At 47.9% G+C, this 16,314-nt stretch overlaps 1 protein-coding gene across 1 annotated transcript in view; it reads right to left on the reverse strand.

Annotated features, from left to right (window-relative positions):
* STK10 (serine/threonine kinase 10) overlaps window positions 1–16,314 on the reverse strand; it is a 117,356-nt gene that overhangs the window by 58,429 nt on the left and 42,613 nt on the right. Inside the window, exon 3 of the mRNA XM_060635024.3 lies at window positions 5,127–5,175. Within this exon, the coding sequence (XP_060491007.2) occupies window positions 5,127–5,175 (49 nt within the window). The remainder of the gene's footprint in view (window positions 1–5,126; window positions 5,176–16,314) is intronic.

Below are 16,314 nucleotides of genomic sequence, written 5' to 3' on the forward strand. Positions count from 1 at the left end.
AAGCCAAGGCTCAGAAAGGTCAACATACTTGCTCACGGTCACAAAGGAAGAAATTCACCGATCTTAGATTCAAGCCAGCCAGTCTGGCTTTAGAACTCAGGTTCCTATCAAGAGGCAAAGATCCATTCTGCAAGCAGACAGTGAGTGACACTTACACCATGTCAGGCTCCATGCCTGGTGCAGGGACACGGAGAGGCACGTGGCAACGGTGAGCAATGCTTGGAACAGAGTGGGATTTGGATGAGGGTTGGGGGCGGACAGGATGGGCAGCAACCCCTTCTGCCTGGGAATTAGGAGGCTCCTCAGGAGAAAGGGGACACATTCAAGCTGTCTTGTACAGAGAACAGGTGTTCGAGAGGCGAAAAGGCGAGGCCAGGGCATTCCAGGTCAAGGAAGCAGCAGAAGCAGAGGCCTGGAGGCTGACACGAGCTGGCGTTAAAGAAACGTCCGCTGGCTGGCGGTGGTGTTGGAGGAGCAAAGGTGCTGGAAGGTGAAGGGCTAGTGGGAAGGCCGTCATCAAGAGCCTCTTGTGCGCTAGTCAGGGAGACAAACACACACACACACACACACACACACACACACACACACACACACACAATGTACAACCCTGTGTCTGCTTTTTAGAGATGGCAGGGCCCTTCTCTGAGCAGGTGGGGAGCAGAGCACATGCAAAGGACCCTTATTGACTAAAGGGGAAGGATGAGGGGAAGGTCAGAGGTCAGAAGGGCCTGATTTTGCAGGACCCTGCAGGCCATCTATGAGGGTTGCACTTTATTCGAAATGCAACGGGCAGTCCAGGAGAGGCTCGAAGCAAGGCAGAGACCATCTGATTTTTGCATTTAAAAAAGTCTCCCTCGTGGGGTGAGTGAGGAGCTTGCAGAGGGCTCGGCGGCGGGCCATCGTGGCGGTGCAGGGGGACAAGAAGGCGGCCAAGGCTTCGAAGAGGAAGCATTCTCGACTCAACGGGTCAGGGAGGTGGGAACGACAGAAAGTGGGACAGAGTGGGTGTAGCGGGGGAAGGGCGTGAGAAGATTCAAGGTCAACGTCCTGTGCTCACTGCCCCACTGGCCAGCGGGATTATCTAGTTCTTGTTGCCACCAGGCCACCTGTGCTGCAGGGAGCTCCCACTGCCCTGCCTGCTGGGTCCTCCGGCTGCAGGTTCCAGGGCTGGCCGGCCAGGGCACCGCTCCCAGGCCTCCCTCCAATCAAGGCAGTCCTCTCCCATCTGTTTTCCCTGGCCGCGCCTGGCCAGAAATCCTCCAGGACAGATCCCACAGGCTTGGTAAAAAAAAAAAAACAAAAACAAAAAAACATGCCAGAGCCAGCTGCAATGCCCTGGGAAGCCTGGCCCCAGACCAGGGGTCCTTCTCCGGGATCCACAACCACTATCCCTCCCTGTGGCCTCAGCCTTAACTCCCATGTCCTGCCATCCACGGACAGGGCTAGAGCCTGGGGGAACACCAGGACCACGCAGACTGAGCCTGAACCCAGGTGCTGCCCCTTGTTAGCTATGTGGTTTCTCAAAGGCGCTCCATCCATCTGTGCCTTCATCTCCCAATCCGTAAAATGGGATGATGAGAATGGACGTAGGCAGGGCCCCAGCGATAAAGCACGTTCACTTCTCAGCACAAAGGACGGCCAATAAAAGGCGATTACTGTTAGGCTGGTCCTGAGATTATGCTGGATTATCTGTGGCGGTTTTTTTTAAAGGTCAAACTGTGACCTCTTGTGCCTGATTTATTTACATAAATGAAATCAGAACAAGTGATGATGATGATGATGATGATGATGATGATGATGATGATGGTGGAGATCTCACAGTCATCATTTTCTGAGGTTTTACCAACATATGGGTCCCGGTGTTAGGGACTTGGATGCATTCTTTCAGTTAATCTTCACAATGACCCGACCAGGTAGATATGCCTTATTTAGATAAAATTTATCAAGGGTAAAATTCATTTTTGTTTAGGTGTACAATTCTATGAGTTTTGGCAAACGTATATAGTCACGTGACCACCACCACGAATTAGATGCAGAATGTTTCAATCACTCCCCCGAACCTGTGTGTGATCAACATTTCAGCCCCACGTCTCCAGCCCATGAGCTATCATTACTTTGATTTCTGTCCCCAGTCTCGCCTTTTTTAGAACGTCATATAATTGGAATCATACAGTATGATAAATTCTTGAGATTAATTTTTGATTACACAGCAATACATGAATATTTTCTTCAGATTAAAAAAATCTGCAACACTGCAGATGAGTCCTACGTCTGTTTGAAACCACAGCTAGTCCCACTCCACCCCCTCTCCTCCGCAGGAGGGCTGAGAGCCAAACGTTGAAGAGCCAGCAAGGCAAGGCCAACTGGATCAGAGCAAACACTGGGTGTTAAGTAACCAGCCTGGCCATACAGTGACACGCTCTGCATATTCCCCCCATCTCGCAAAGGGGCCAGCCCAGCACCCCACAGCTACCCCACAGAGGAACCTAGAAACAGACCTCAGGTCCCTTGGACCCCAAGTCCAGGCTCGTCACTCTATGCAACTCTGCAGGGCGATGGGGAGATGCCGAGGACAGAAAGTGCCTCTAAGCAGGGTCAGCGTCTGTGGGAGAGCCCACCCCTCGTCACACAGCTGCAACCAGTTCTCACCTGGTCAGCTCTCCCCATCCCACCTTCTCTTCTCTCACCCTAATTTCTAGAATGCTGATGGTGAGGCGCCTGGGTGACTCAGCCGGTTCAGCATCTGACTTTGGCTTAGGTCATGATCTCACAGTTCACGGGTTTGAGCCCCACATTGGGTTCTCTGCTATTAACACAAAGCCTGCTTGGGATTCCCTCCCTCCCTCTCTCTCTGCCCCTCCCACACACATGCTCTAATTCTCCCTCTCTCTCTCAAAAATAAACAAACATTAGGGGCACCTGGGTGGCTCAGTCATTGAGCATCCAACTTCGACTCAGGTCATGATCTCACGGTTCATGAGTTTGAGTCCCACGTTCAGCTCTGTGCTGACAGCTCAGAGCCTGGAGCCTGCTTCGGATTCAGTATCTCCCTCTCTCTCTGCCCCTCCCCAACTCACACTGTCTCACTCTCTCTCAAAAATAAACAAACATTAAAAACCAAAAAAAAAGATTCTCTCTTTCCCTCTCCTTCTGCCCCTCCCCTGCTCACTCTCTCAAAAAAAAAAAAACAAAAAAAAAAAACAAAACCCACTTGGGATGCTGATGGCAACGGCAATGCTCCTTTAACTGCTGCCACCAACAAGAAGAAAACCACCTGGGACTGGAGCAGGAGAACTGAGAGAGCAGCCAGAGAGTGAGTCTGCCTGCAGGCCAAGCCACAGCCTGGGGTCCTGCCCCAGCTATGAATGAGGTCAAGGACCCAGTAAGTGTAAGGTATGTGTAAATGTCTTTTCCATCTCTGACATTCTCCCCCCACATAAGCTAAGCTGCATACCTGGAGTAGCAGGAGCTGGTAGATGGCTCCCATTCCCCTCCTTCTTTGTTAGTATCTGAACACATGGCCACCAGTTAGAAGACCACATTTCCCAGCCTCCCTTCTAGCTGTGTGCTATTATGTTCTGGCCAATGAGATGTAAATGCAAGTATCATATGGGGCTTCTGTAATGTCTCCTTAAAAAAGTGGAAACTGTGTTTGTGGAGTTGTCCTACCCTCCCTTCTTCTATCTTGCTGTTCGGAATACAGATATGATTGCTGGTGCTCCTACAGCCACCTTGTCACCACAAACAGAAAGCCAGTTATGAGAATGGGACCAACACAGAATAAAGTGGGGCCAAGAGTTGGAGTAGGAAACCATGTTTTTATGAGAACTTGAAAACAAAACAAAACAAAACAAAACAAAACAAAACAAAAACTCCTAGATCAACCTGTGCCTGAAGCTGGCCACCCTTGAACTTTTTAGTTATTTGTGCCAATAAATTCTCCCTCCCATATCTCCCACCTTTTTTCCCCCTAAACCAATTTAAAGAGTCCTCTGATTGCCTTATAACCTAGAGAGTCTCAACTCCTACAAGACCACCATTTTTATTTTGTTAAATTCTACCCAGAACGATGAAAATCTCCAAAGGCAGTCTCTGCTGAGAGAAGAACACCCTAAGTCTGCATCATACGTACTCACATCCATCATTTACCCATCTGACAACTCTGGGAGTGTGGTAAGGGGCTCTGCAAGGAAGGCCAGCATTTCTGTATTTCCAGAAAGGGCCGCCACAAATTCAACATTCCTGAGATAAACTCAGGGGGGAAATACCTTCCTCATAATAAGAGAGTGGCTGAATAGTGCTACACTGTACTGAAAACCTCCCCTCTCCTGAGCCACCGCAAAATCCTAGGCCTGCCTATCAATGCTCTGGGGCCCCAGACCCTCAGCCTCTCCTCACTCACTGCCCACCAAGCCAGCAAGAGCCAGGCTCCTGTCTCAGCCCTGCTGTGGGACTCTGGGACAGCTCCTTAACCCCTCTAAGTGTCAATCTGGTCAGGAAGTCAGATGTGCAACGGACTGAGCTACCAAGGTGCCCCTCTGTAAAAATTTTTTTAATATTTATTTATCTTTGAGAGAGAGAGAGAGAGAGAGAGAGAGAGAGAGAGAGCGCACAAGCGGGGGAGGGGCAGAGAGAGAGGGAGACACAGAATCCGCAGCAGGCTTCAGGCTCCGAGCTGTCAGCACAGAGCCCGATGTGGGGCTCGAACCCATGAACCGCGAGATCATGAACTGAGCCGAAGTTGGAGGCTTACCAGGCTGAGCCACCCAGGTGCCCCAGAATTCCCACTCTTCAAAAAATCTCCCTTAGGTGTCTCATTTTCACCTCCTCAGGGTGCTGTGGGGTGAGGCAAAAGAAGGCCTCACCCATCTTACGGCCAACAAGGCTGGAGGGGATGAGTGACCAGCTCAAGGACACATGCCTTTTTGAATAGGAAGTGTTGGTTTTCTAATGAGCACCCTGCATTCCCTCCAAGAACCCAACCCCTTTCCCAAAAGGGGATAGAGCATAAAAGTACTCAAACAGGCCACATGAACTGCTGGGGCAGGGGAGTGTGGAACACCAGTCCTGGACTAGAGCCCTCAAGCCCACCCCAGCACCACTGCACCGGGTCAAGGGACACTCACCCAGCATGATGGCATCCACAGCTCCCCCAGGACAGAACTCGATCATGATCTGCAGAAAACACAGGTAAAGTAAGAGTGAGCAGGGGTGCACAGCCCACGGGATGGGGAGCACCTCGGGACCCAGCCCCAGCAGGATCAGCCGGCACCCACTGCCCCCGCTCCCTGGCCTCTCCTCATCCTGCCCCGGGGCCTGTCCAGTCTGCACCACCCCCTCTGATCTGACCCCAACCCTCACAGGAGGCTCTGAAACCCAGAGGGGTCCCTGGCCAGTTCATTTTTCAGGGGGGGGGGGGAAGTTGCCATGGAAACCCACAACGGTAGCCAATGGCCTTGTGCCCCACGCCTGCACCCTCCCTTCTCCTCCAGCCTGCCCTCCTCCCTTGTCCCCACCTGCCAGCTGCTCTACTTCCTAGGCCCCACAGCCAGGAAGCTCAAAGGACACCATCGCCCACATACAAGCCGGCCAAGTCCTCATGGAATCCTGGCACCTATCTCGCACGTCTCTCCATCTCTCAGAGGCCAGGGCCCTCGCTGGCTTGCAACATCAGAACATCAGGGCCTTGAAGACCAGCCCAGGTGTAGAAAGCCAGGCCCAGGAAGGGGATGGGACTGAGTGAAGCCACAGATTCTTAAGTGGCAGGTCCTGCACCAGAAAGGTTTTCTAACGCCCCAAGTCATTCTTGCATGCATGCATTCATTGGTTCATCATACACCCAGCAGGGACAGGGCCCAGGAGAACAACCAGACCCAGGCCTTCGAGGGCTGGCTCCCAGCTCAGCGCAGGGGCTGGAGAAGGACAACTAGCGTGCAGATTGCCACTGATGCTGACCCAGGCCCTCCCTCTCTAGCCCTCCCATCTTTGTTCTTTCTCACCCACACTGGGCTCCTATCACATGTGCAAAGATGCTGTTTTTCTCTGAAATTACAGATACAGGTAGGTGGGGAAGGGGGAAGCATCACAAACTCGAGCAGCCATTCCCGGAATCTCCTCACCGCTTCCAGCTCCTGGCCCAGAGTGTCGTAAAGTCCCTCCAACCTAGCTGGGCAGAGGCAGGCGCCGTGCCCTGGGGCCAGTCATCGCCCACCCCCCCCCAGGGGAAAGAAAACCTCCGCCATAATCCTCTGGGCCAGAGCAGCTCTCCAGTCAGAGGAGGGAGGAGTGGCCTCACTGTTTCCATGAGTCTCCAGCTTGTGGCAGACCTTCCAGAGGCTTCCTGGCCATGTAAATGTAAGGGTGCGGTGATCCGTGGCTGGACCCAGGTCCCAGGCCCGCCGTTCACTAACTGCAGCCATGGGCAGGTCACTTCAACAGAGCACATTTTCTCAGCTGGAAGATGGGGCTTGTTGATGCCACTGCACTTAACTGGGCCCCCCCGACTGGGCTATATTTTCGGGGGACAAGCCACACCTGGATGCAAGAAACCAGAGCAGGCAGGGGGCCAGAGGTCCCAGATGCTGGGGGTAGCAAGACAGTGCTGGCCCTCCTAGCTTGGCCCTGAGCAGCCATGGAGGAGGCCCTGCTCCATGCTGTGGGAGGCTCCATGCTGGGGGAGAGAGCCTTGTAAGGGGACAGCGCCAGCTTGCACACTACCTCCCGCCAGGGAGGAAGGACATGGCCTCTGAGACCCCTAGGGTCACTCCGATGGTGCTTGGCCCGCACTGCCCCAGGACTTCCAACACTACAGTGACCCTGAATAACGGCCATCAGAGATGAATTAATGTCTTGCAACCCAGAACAGTGAGAAAGAGCTACTTCTTTCTTCCACTCGTTCCTTCATTCACTGCTTCATTTCACCAACCGCTCCCCAACCAGACTTGTTCCCTGGGGCCAGGGAACAAAGGTGGCCTGGACACAGGCACTGACCTCTTGCACAGCAGCAGACCGTTCTGGCTTTTAATAATTCTCAGCTCCACAGAAGGACAAAAAATCCTACTAATTGCTAGGAAAAGCCCAGCCACAAGAAGCAAACCTTGTCATCGTGCAAAACCGCTTACTATCTGAGCAGCCCAGGTGCTGCTCACCCGACCTCCGCAGGAATGACAGGTCACCAGGCCTTGCCGGGTGGCAGGCACCGGGCTGGGGCTCAGTCAGTATGAACTGTTACTATGGCTCCTTCCTTGAGCTCAAAGGTCTGGGATTTTTTTTCTCTTGAGACTCCATGAAAGGTATCCTCTCCTCTCATTCAGAAAAATGCAAACAGGAGCAGGGGCCTGCATGCAATTCTACTGAATTTTTGCACACCCTGAAGTCCCCCCACCAAACCCAGGTTAGGAGCCGCAGCTCTGCCTCTGCACCCCTTACTATCTGTGTGGCTTGGGTAATACTAAGGACCACCCAGAGCTACCCTAAGGATTGGATGAGGTGGTGTTTACAAAACAACAGGCCCATGGCTCAGTCGGTTAGGCGGCTAGGCGGCCGACTTTGGCTCAGGTCATGATCTTGCGGTCCGTGAGTTCGAGCCCCGCGTCGGGCTCTGTGCTGACAGCTCAGAGCCTAGAGCCTGTTTCAGATTCTGTGTCTCCCTCTCTCTCTGACCCTCCCCCGTTCATGCTCTGTCTCTCTCTGTCTCAAAAATAAGTAAACGCTACGGGGCGCCTGGGTGGCGCAGTCGGTTAAGCGTCCGACTTCAGCCAGGTCACGATCTCACGGTCCGTGAGTTCGAGCCCCGCGTCAGGCTCTGGGCTGATGGCTCGGAGCCTGGAGCCTGTTTCCGATTCTGTGTCTCCCTCTCTCTCTGACCCTCCCCCGTTCATGCTCTGTCTCTCTCTGTCCCAAAAATAAATAAAAAAATGTTGAAAAAAAAAAAAAATTTAAAAAATAAGTAAACGCTAAAAAAAAAAAAAAATTTAAAACAAAACAAAACAACAGGCCCAGCCTCCCACACAGTGCTGGCAGGACAGGCTCAGGCACTGCCCCCTTCTCTAAGGGTGCAGTTGAAAGGTGGTGAACTTGAGTTCCGGTACTGATGGTGCAGCTTAACTGGCTATGTGACCTTGAGTAAGTCACTTCATCTCCCCGAGCCTCAATTTCATCTATAAAATGGCACTAATCACCTCCACCTCCAAAGTCAAGGCAGTTAAAGGAGATTCTCAACACAAAAGCCCAGTAGCAAAGCCACACCGATTAACATGCTCTCGTTGAACCTCTAGCAAACAAAACCCGCGAGCAAGTATCACCCTTACACCACCTTATTCAGGCTCCCTACAAATCTGTGCCTTCCTAGAACTAAGTCTATCAGCACACCCTCTGTTATTATCAACAGTCAGTATGAGAAGTGGCCAAACCCAGGCAGTTCCTGCATCTGTCAGTGAACTTGTCCCTTACACAATCCCCTTACACAAGACCCCCCATCCTCTCCAGAGCCCGGCACTAGGAAAGCTTGACCATTCCGCTGATCCGGTTTGCTTCCTCTTCTGCAATTCAAGAGCTCCGTGACCCCATGCACTTCCCTTTTGTAATTTTTTAAAATTCACTGATTGATTGATTGATTGCTCTAGCTGCTGGAAAGTTCTGAGCTTAGCTTTGGTTCTATTCCCGGGAAAAAAATGTACCGACTTTTTTGGTTCTATACCAAGATTAAACCCGCAACATTCCACAATTTGTATATGGACCCCAATGAAATGTTTTTAAAAGATAATCATCCTGGGGCGCCTGGGTGGCGCAGTCGGTTAAGCGTCCGACTTCAGCCAGGTCACGATCTCGCGGTCCGTGAGTTCGAGCCCCGCGTCAGGCTCTGGGCTGATGGCTCGGAGCCTGGAGCCTGTTTCCGATTCTGTGTCTCCCTCTCTCTCTGCCCCTCCCCGTTCATGCTATGTCTCTCTCTGTCCCAAAAATAAATAAAAAAAAAAAAAAATTAAAAAAAAAAAAAAAAAAAAAAAGATAATCATCCTGCAGAAGTCTGAAGAAACAACGACAACGCTCCTTGGTATTAATCACACATGTGTTAGAGTGATATTCCATTAACCTCTGTGTAAATACTACCTGACTATACCCTCACATGTGGCAAAATAGGGTTTGGTTTTTCTTCTTTTTTCTTTTTTTTTCTTTTTTTTTTTTGAAAGTGTTTTTACCCCCAATTGGTTTTAAAAATTTCACATCTTAGGGAGCCTGGGTAGCTCAGTTGGTTAAGCGTCTGACTTTGGCTCAAGTCATGATCTCACGGTTCATGGGTTTGAGCCCCACGTTGGGCTCTGTGCCGACAGCTCAGAGCCTGGAGCCTGCTTGGGATTCTGTCTCCCTCTCTCTCTGCCCCTCCCCTGCTCAAGCTCTGCCTCTCTCTGTCTCAAAAATAAATAAACATTAAAAAAAAAATTTTTTTAATAAATAAATAAATAAAAATTTCACATCTTAGTGCCCTGATGGGATGGGGGAAAGAAAAAAAGTCCCTTTCATGATAGTTCTTACTAGGTTCCATTCCATGTGTCTTAACGTTCTACCTTTCACCTTGTCACTGGCAGGGCTGTAGGGGACTTCTACTGAAATGCGTGGGGTTTAATTAACAAAATAATCTCAATTAATAAAAATAACAGAGCAAAAATAAAATAATCATCTTAATACCTTTCAAAGTTACTAAATATGCATGCTTAGAAGATAGAATGGAGGTACATACATCAATGCTCAGGGAAGGATTACAGGTGGTCTATACTTAAATATTTTCCAAATTTTATTCAACAAACATGTATAAAAATATTAGAAATACTTTGTTTTTAGTGGGAAGAACAGGCCTAAAATAACCCCTGGCTGTAGATGCATCGATTCCTCTGAAGGAGGAGGAAGTTATCTGTGGCTGTCCACAATTAAAGCTCCAGCAGGCCTGTGTCCACGGTGTGAAAGAAGGCTCCTTAGGATCAAGGATTCTGCGGTGCAGAACTGAAGGCCTCTAAGCCCTTACCAAGCCCCAAATCCAGCTCTAAGTACCAAGGACCAACAACTTGAACCCATCAGAGGCTCATCCTTCACACTCCCTCGAGAGCAGCAAGCCACTTGTGGCTCTAGGATTTCTCAGGACCAGGAGAAGTGAGGTTTGTGATCAGTTTAATCCATCGACAACTCTACCAAGGGCTCCACATTGCTAGGCGCAGCAGGGCCATAAATGTAGTATTTAATCAACAAACACTATCTGAGCTCCTAGTCTATAACAAGCCTGGGGACCAGGGAACCAGGAGGAACCGGACACATCCCTGCCCCAAGGCAGAGGCCAGTACAGGCACATGGTGACTGTGTTACCTAGAAGCCTGTAACTATGGAGGGCTTCCCAGAGAAGAGCTGGGTTTTGAAGGGCAATTTTACCAAATGAAGAAGGACAAAGACATTCCAGGTAAAATACAGCAACTGCAGAGGCAGAACAGCAAGGAAGAGTAGGAAGGGGAGAAGGGAGGAATGTTCCAAGGGGTTCAAAAGGGTGAGAAGAGAGCGGGCCACAAAGGCCAACTGGACATAGAATTCAAACATCTCAAAGTATGAACTTTACCCTGAGAGCTGTGTATGTATGTCTGGAGAAAGGCACCAGAGGGTTTTAATAAGGGGTGTTATAGACAGTTTCTGCTTTAGAGGATCCCTCTGGATATGGTATCTCTACAGGGTAGGAAAGCAGAGGAACAGTGGATTTGGCTGGCGCAAATAGTAAAAAGGCCATTTTATGGGTCCCAGTGCCCAGGGCATCATGGATGTCTTCCCCCTGCACAGAGAGCATTCTTTCCTTCCCCTTTGTGAAACAGCCATGAAAACTGGGTGGGACTCATCTCATCCCCAGTGGGGAGAGGAGGCCTAAGCCAATCAGGGAAATTCTCTGCCTCTTGCCCTGTGGGCTGATTCAGGGCTGGTCTAATCACAACCAAGCCCTGAGCTCTGCTTGATGGTGTGGGAAACCATGATATCTCCTCTGGAGCCATAAGGAAACACAAAGCCCTGATGGTTGCAGGCAGCCATCTTGCAACCATGAGGGAAGCCAATGTGAAGACAAACCTATTACAAAGAGGAGGACAAAGAGAATCTAAGTCCTGCTCAAAATCCCCCTCAAACCTGACCTTCCTCCAGACTTTTCAAATAAAATATGCATTAATTTCTTTTGTTGTTTAGGCTAGTTTGAAATTCTCTGTTACTTGTTACCAAAAGCATCTGATCTCACATTTGGCAAGAGATGATGAGGATGAATTAGAACAGTGAGAGAGGAGGACAAGGATGCCACCTCATGGGGCAAATAAGATTTCCCCAGTAATCTCTAGGTTGTACCAGCTAAAAACACTATGCCAGTAGTCTTTAAACTTTAGCGTGCAACAGAATCACCTGGAGAAGTTATTAAAAACAAGGTCACTGGGCCCTAACCCAGAGTTTCTGATTCAGTAGGGCTGTGGTGGGTCCAAGAATCTGCATTTCCAACAAATGCCTGAGGGTTGCTGCCCCCAGTCCCCTGACCATCCTTTGAGAACCACTGCTCTACAGGAATTTGCAAAAGACCAAGAAGCCTGGACCTTGGGGCCACACCTCTCCTCCCTCTAGCAAACACATAGTGCAAGATGGTAGTAGAGAAATCTTAGGAGCAAACTGGAAGAATTATGATTTCTTTTATCCTCTTTATAGTGCCATGCTTTGAGGACCTTTGAACGCATGTCAAGGAGACAGGGATTAGCAAAGATAAGGTGTTTGGAAATGACACCAAAATCACAAGCAACAAAAGAAAAACCAAACACAATGGACTTCATCAACAATAAAAGCTTTTGCACATCCAAGGGCATGATCAGGAAAGTGAAAAGACGACCCACAGAATGGGGGAAACCGTGAAAATCATATATATTTTTTTTTAATTTTTTAACGTTTATTTATTTATTTATTTTTTTTTTTTTTAAATTTTTTTTAACGTTTATTTATTTTTGAGACAGAGAGAGACAGAGCATGAATGGGGGAGGGTCAGAGAGAGAGGGAAACACAGAACCGGAAGCAGGCTCCAGGCTCCGAGCTGTCAGCACAGAGCCCGACGCGGGGCTCGAACTCACGGACCGTGAGATCATGACCTGGGCCGAAGTCAGACGCTTAACCGACCAAGCCACCCAGGCGCCCCACGTTTATTTATTTTTGAGACAGAGAGAGATAGAGCATGAACGGGGGAGGGTCACAGTGAGAGGGAGACACAGAATCTGAAACAGGCTCCAGGCTCTGAGCTGTCAGCACAGAGCCTGACGCGGGGCTCGAACCCACGGACCGTGAGATCATGACCTGAGCCGAAGTCGGACACTTAACCGACCGAGCCACCCAGGCGCCCCGAAAATCATATATTTTGATAAAAGACTAGTGTTCAGATTATATAAAGAACTCTTGGGGCGCCTGGGTGGCTCGGTCGGTTAAGGTCACGATCTCGCGGTCCGTGAGTTCGAGCCCCGCGTCGGGCTCTGCTTGATGACTCAGAGCCTGGAGCTTGCTTCCGATTCTGTGTCTCCCTCTCTCTCTGCCCCTCCCCCGTTCATGCTGTGTCTCTCTCTGTCTCAAAAATAAATAAACGTTAAAAAAAAAAATTTTTAAAAAAGAACTCTTACAACTCAACAATAAAAGGACAAATATGGGGCACCTGGGTGGCTCTGTCAGTTAAGCGTCTGACTTCAGCTCTGGTCATGATCTCACGGTTTGGGGTTCAAACCTTGCGTCGGGTTCTGCATGGGCAGTGTGGAGCCTGCTTGGGATTTTCTCTCTTTCCGTCCCTCCCTCACTCTCTCTAGCTCTCAAAATAAATAAACTTAAAAAAAATTTTAAAGGACAAATAACCCAATTTAAAAATGGACAAAGGGGGCGCCTGGGTGGCTCAGTGGGTTGAGCGTCCAACTCCTTGATCTCGGCTCAGGTCATGATCCCAGAGATCATGGGATCCAGCCTTGTGTTGGGCTCTGTGCTGACAGTGTGGAGCCTGCTTGGGATGCTCTCTCTCCCCCACCCCACCACTCACACATGCACACTCACAATCTCTCTCTCTCTGTCTCTCTCAAAATAAATAAATAAACTTAAAAAGATGGACAAAGGATTTGAATAAATGTTTCTCCCAAAAAAGGGAAACATATGGCCAAATACACATATGAAAAGGTGCTGACCGTCATTGGTCTTTAGGGAAATGTCAGTCAAAACTACAATAAAATACCACTTCATAGAGGCTAGGATGCCTAGAATCAAAAAGATGCACAATAATAAGTGTTGGCAAGGATACTGACAAACTGAAACCCTCGTACAATGATGGTGGGAATGTAAAATTTCGCAGGCACTTTAGAAAACAGTGTGGCAATTCCTCAAAACGTTAAACATAGCATTACCATATGATCCAGCAATTCCACTCCAAGGTGTGTGTGTGTGTGTGTGTGTGTGTGTGTGTGTGTGTATCACCACATGTCCACTGCTTAAAAACATATGTCCATTAGCCAGATTGACTAAGAAAAAAAAAAAAGGACTCAAATTACTAATATGAGAAATCAGAGTGGGGACATTATTACTGATTTTACAGAAATAAAAAAGATCGTAAGAGAGTACCATGAACACGTATATGCCAACAAACTGGAAAACCTAGACAAATTCCTGGAAGCAGACAACCTACCTAGACTGAATCATGAAAAAATGGAAAATCTTAACGGACACTACCTAACTCATCCTATGAGGTCAGCATGACCCTAATATCAAAGCCAGGCAAACACTGCAAGAAAATAAAACTACAGATCAATATTCCTGATGAATACTGATGCAAAAATCCTCAACAAAATACTAGCAAATCAAATTCAGCAACATATTAAGAGGATTATACACCATGGCCCAGTGGGATTTACTCCTGGAAGCAAGGATGGTTTAACATACAAAGATCAGTCAATGGAATTGACCACATTAATGGAATGAAGGAGGGAAAAAACACCATCACTTCAGTCGATGCAGGAAAAAACATCTAACAAAATTCAACACTCTTTCCCAGGAAAACCACCAACAAACTAGGAATAGGATAAAACCACCTCAACATATCAAAGGCCATATATGAAAACCCATAGTGAGCTTTATACTCGAATGGTGAAAGACTGAAAGCTTCTTGTCTAGGATTAGGAACAAGACAAGGATGCCCACTTTCTTCACTTCCATTCAACACAATACTGGAAGTCCTAGCCAGCATAATTAAGTAAGAAAAATAAGAGGCCAGCAAATTGCAAAGGAGGGGTAAAATTATCTCTGCAGATGACATGACCCAACATGTAGAAAGCCCTAAAGATTATAAACACCCAGAAAACTGTTACAACCAATAAGCAATTTTTAGCAAAGTTGCAGGACATAAAGCAACACACAAAAATCAGTTGAGATTCTATACTCTGACAATGAATAACCCAAAAAGGAAATTAAGGAAACAATTCCATTTATAATAGCATCAAAAAGAAGAAAATAACTCAGGAATACCTAGGAAGAGAAAAAAAAAAAAAAAAAAACCCAAGAAGGCAAAATATCTGTACCCTGAAAAGTATAAAACATTGCTAAAAGAAGTTAAAGACGGACAAGTAAATAGAAAGACATCCCATGTTCGTGGATTGAAAGACTCCATATTGTTAAGATGTCAATGTTACCCCATCTACAGAGTCCCTATCAAATCCTGATGGCATCTTTTACAAAAATTAAAAAATCCATTGTGAAATTCATATGGAATATCAAAGGACCCCAAATAGCCAAGACAATCGTTCTTAAAAAAGAAGAAAGTTAGAAATCTCACACTTCTTAATTTAAAACTTGCTACAGGGGTGCCTGGGTGGCTCAGTCGGTTGGGCTTCCGACTTCAGCTCAAGTCATGATCTCGCGGTTCATGAGTTCGAGCCCCATGTCAGGCTCTGTGCTGACAGCTCAGAGCCTGGAGCTGCTACGGATTCTGTGTCTCCCTCTCTCCCTGCCCCTCCCCTGCTCACGCTCTGTCTCTCTCAAAAATAAATAATAAATAATAATAAAAAAAAAAAAAACGTGCTACAAAGCTAGAGTAATCAAAACACTTTGGTACTGAAGAAAGGCTGACATATACATCAGTGAAAGGCAGCCCAGAAATAAACTCTTACATATGTGGTATATAAAACTCACCGTTTGTGAGTTCAAGCACAGAGCCTGCTTGGGATTCTCTCTCTCCACCCTTCCCCAGCTTGTGCTCTGCCGATCTCTCTCAAAACAAATAAATAGACTTAAAAAAAATTCACTCAAGGCGCCTGGGAGACTCTGTCGGTTAAGCATCCAACTTCACCTCCGGTCACGATCTTACAGTTCACAAGTTTAAGCCCCGCATGAGTCTCTCTGCTGTCAGCGCAGAGCTCATTTCAGCTGCTCTGTCTCCCTCTCTCCCTGCCCCTCCCCTGCTTGTGCAATCTCTCCCAAAAACAAATAGATGTTAAAAATAAAATTATAGGGGCGCCTGGGTGGCTCAGTCGGTTAAGCCGCCGACTTCGGCTCAGGTCATGATCTCACGGTCCGTGAGTTCGAGCCCCGCGTCGGGCTCTGTGCTGACAGCTCAGAGCCTGGAGCCTGTTTCAGATTCTGTGTCTCCCTCTCTCTGACCCTCCCCCGTTCATGCTCTGTCTCTCTCTGTCTCAAAAATAAATAAACGTTAAAAAATATATATAAAAAAAATAAAATAAAATTATAAAAATTCCAAAAAAGCAAAGTCTAACACAAGTTATGGCACGGGTGAACCTCAAAGACAATATGCTAAGTGAAACGCCAACTGCAATAGCACAAATATGAGCTCCCTTACGTGGGGTACCTCTACTAGTCAAATTCATAGAAACAGAAAGTATTAAGAGGATTGTCAGTGGGTGGTGGGGGGAGGAGAATGGGAAGTTAGTGCTTAACGGGACCCAGTTTCAGTTCGGGAAGATGAAAAATTTCCGGACATGATGGTGGTTGACGGCTGCACAACACTGAGGAAGTACTTGATGCCAATGGCCTGTGCACTTAAAAACAATTAAAATGGCCGATGTTGTTTATGTGTGTTTTGCCCCAATTAAAAAAAACACACACAAATCCACACCAAAGCTTGTATACAAATGTTCACAGAAGCATGATTCACGACAGGCAAAAAGCGGAAATAAATGTCTATCAGCTAATGAATGCAGAAACAAAATGTGGCATTAGCTTTATCCAGTGGAATATTACTTGGTCATGAAAAGGAATGAGGCACTGACACCATCCTGCAGTGTGGATGCACCT

Source organism: Panthera onca, chromosome A1 (genome assembly GCF_046562875.1).
Source record: "Panthera onca isolate mPanOnc1 chromosome A1, mPanOnc1 haplotype 2, whole genome shotgun sequence".
Lineage (NCBI taxonomy): Eukaryota > Metazoa > Chordata > Mammalia > Carnivora > Felidae > Panthera > Panthera onca.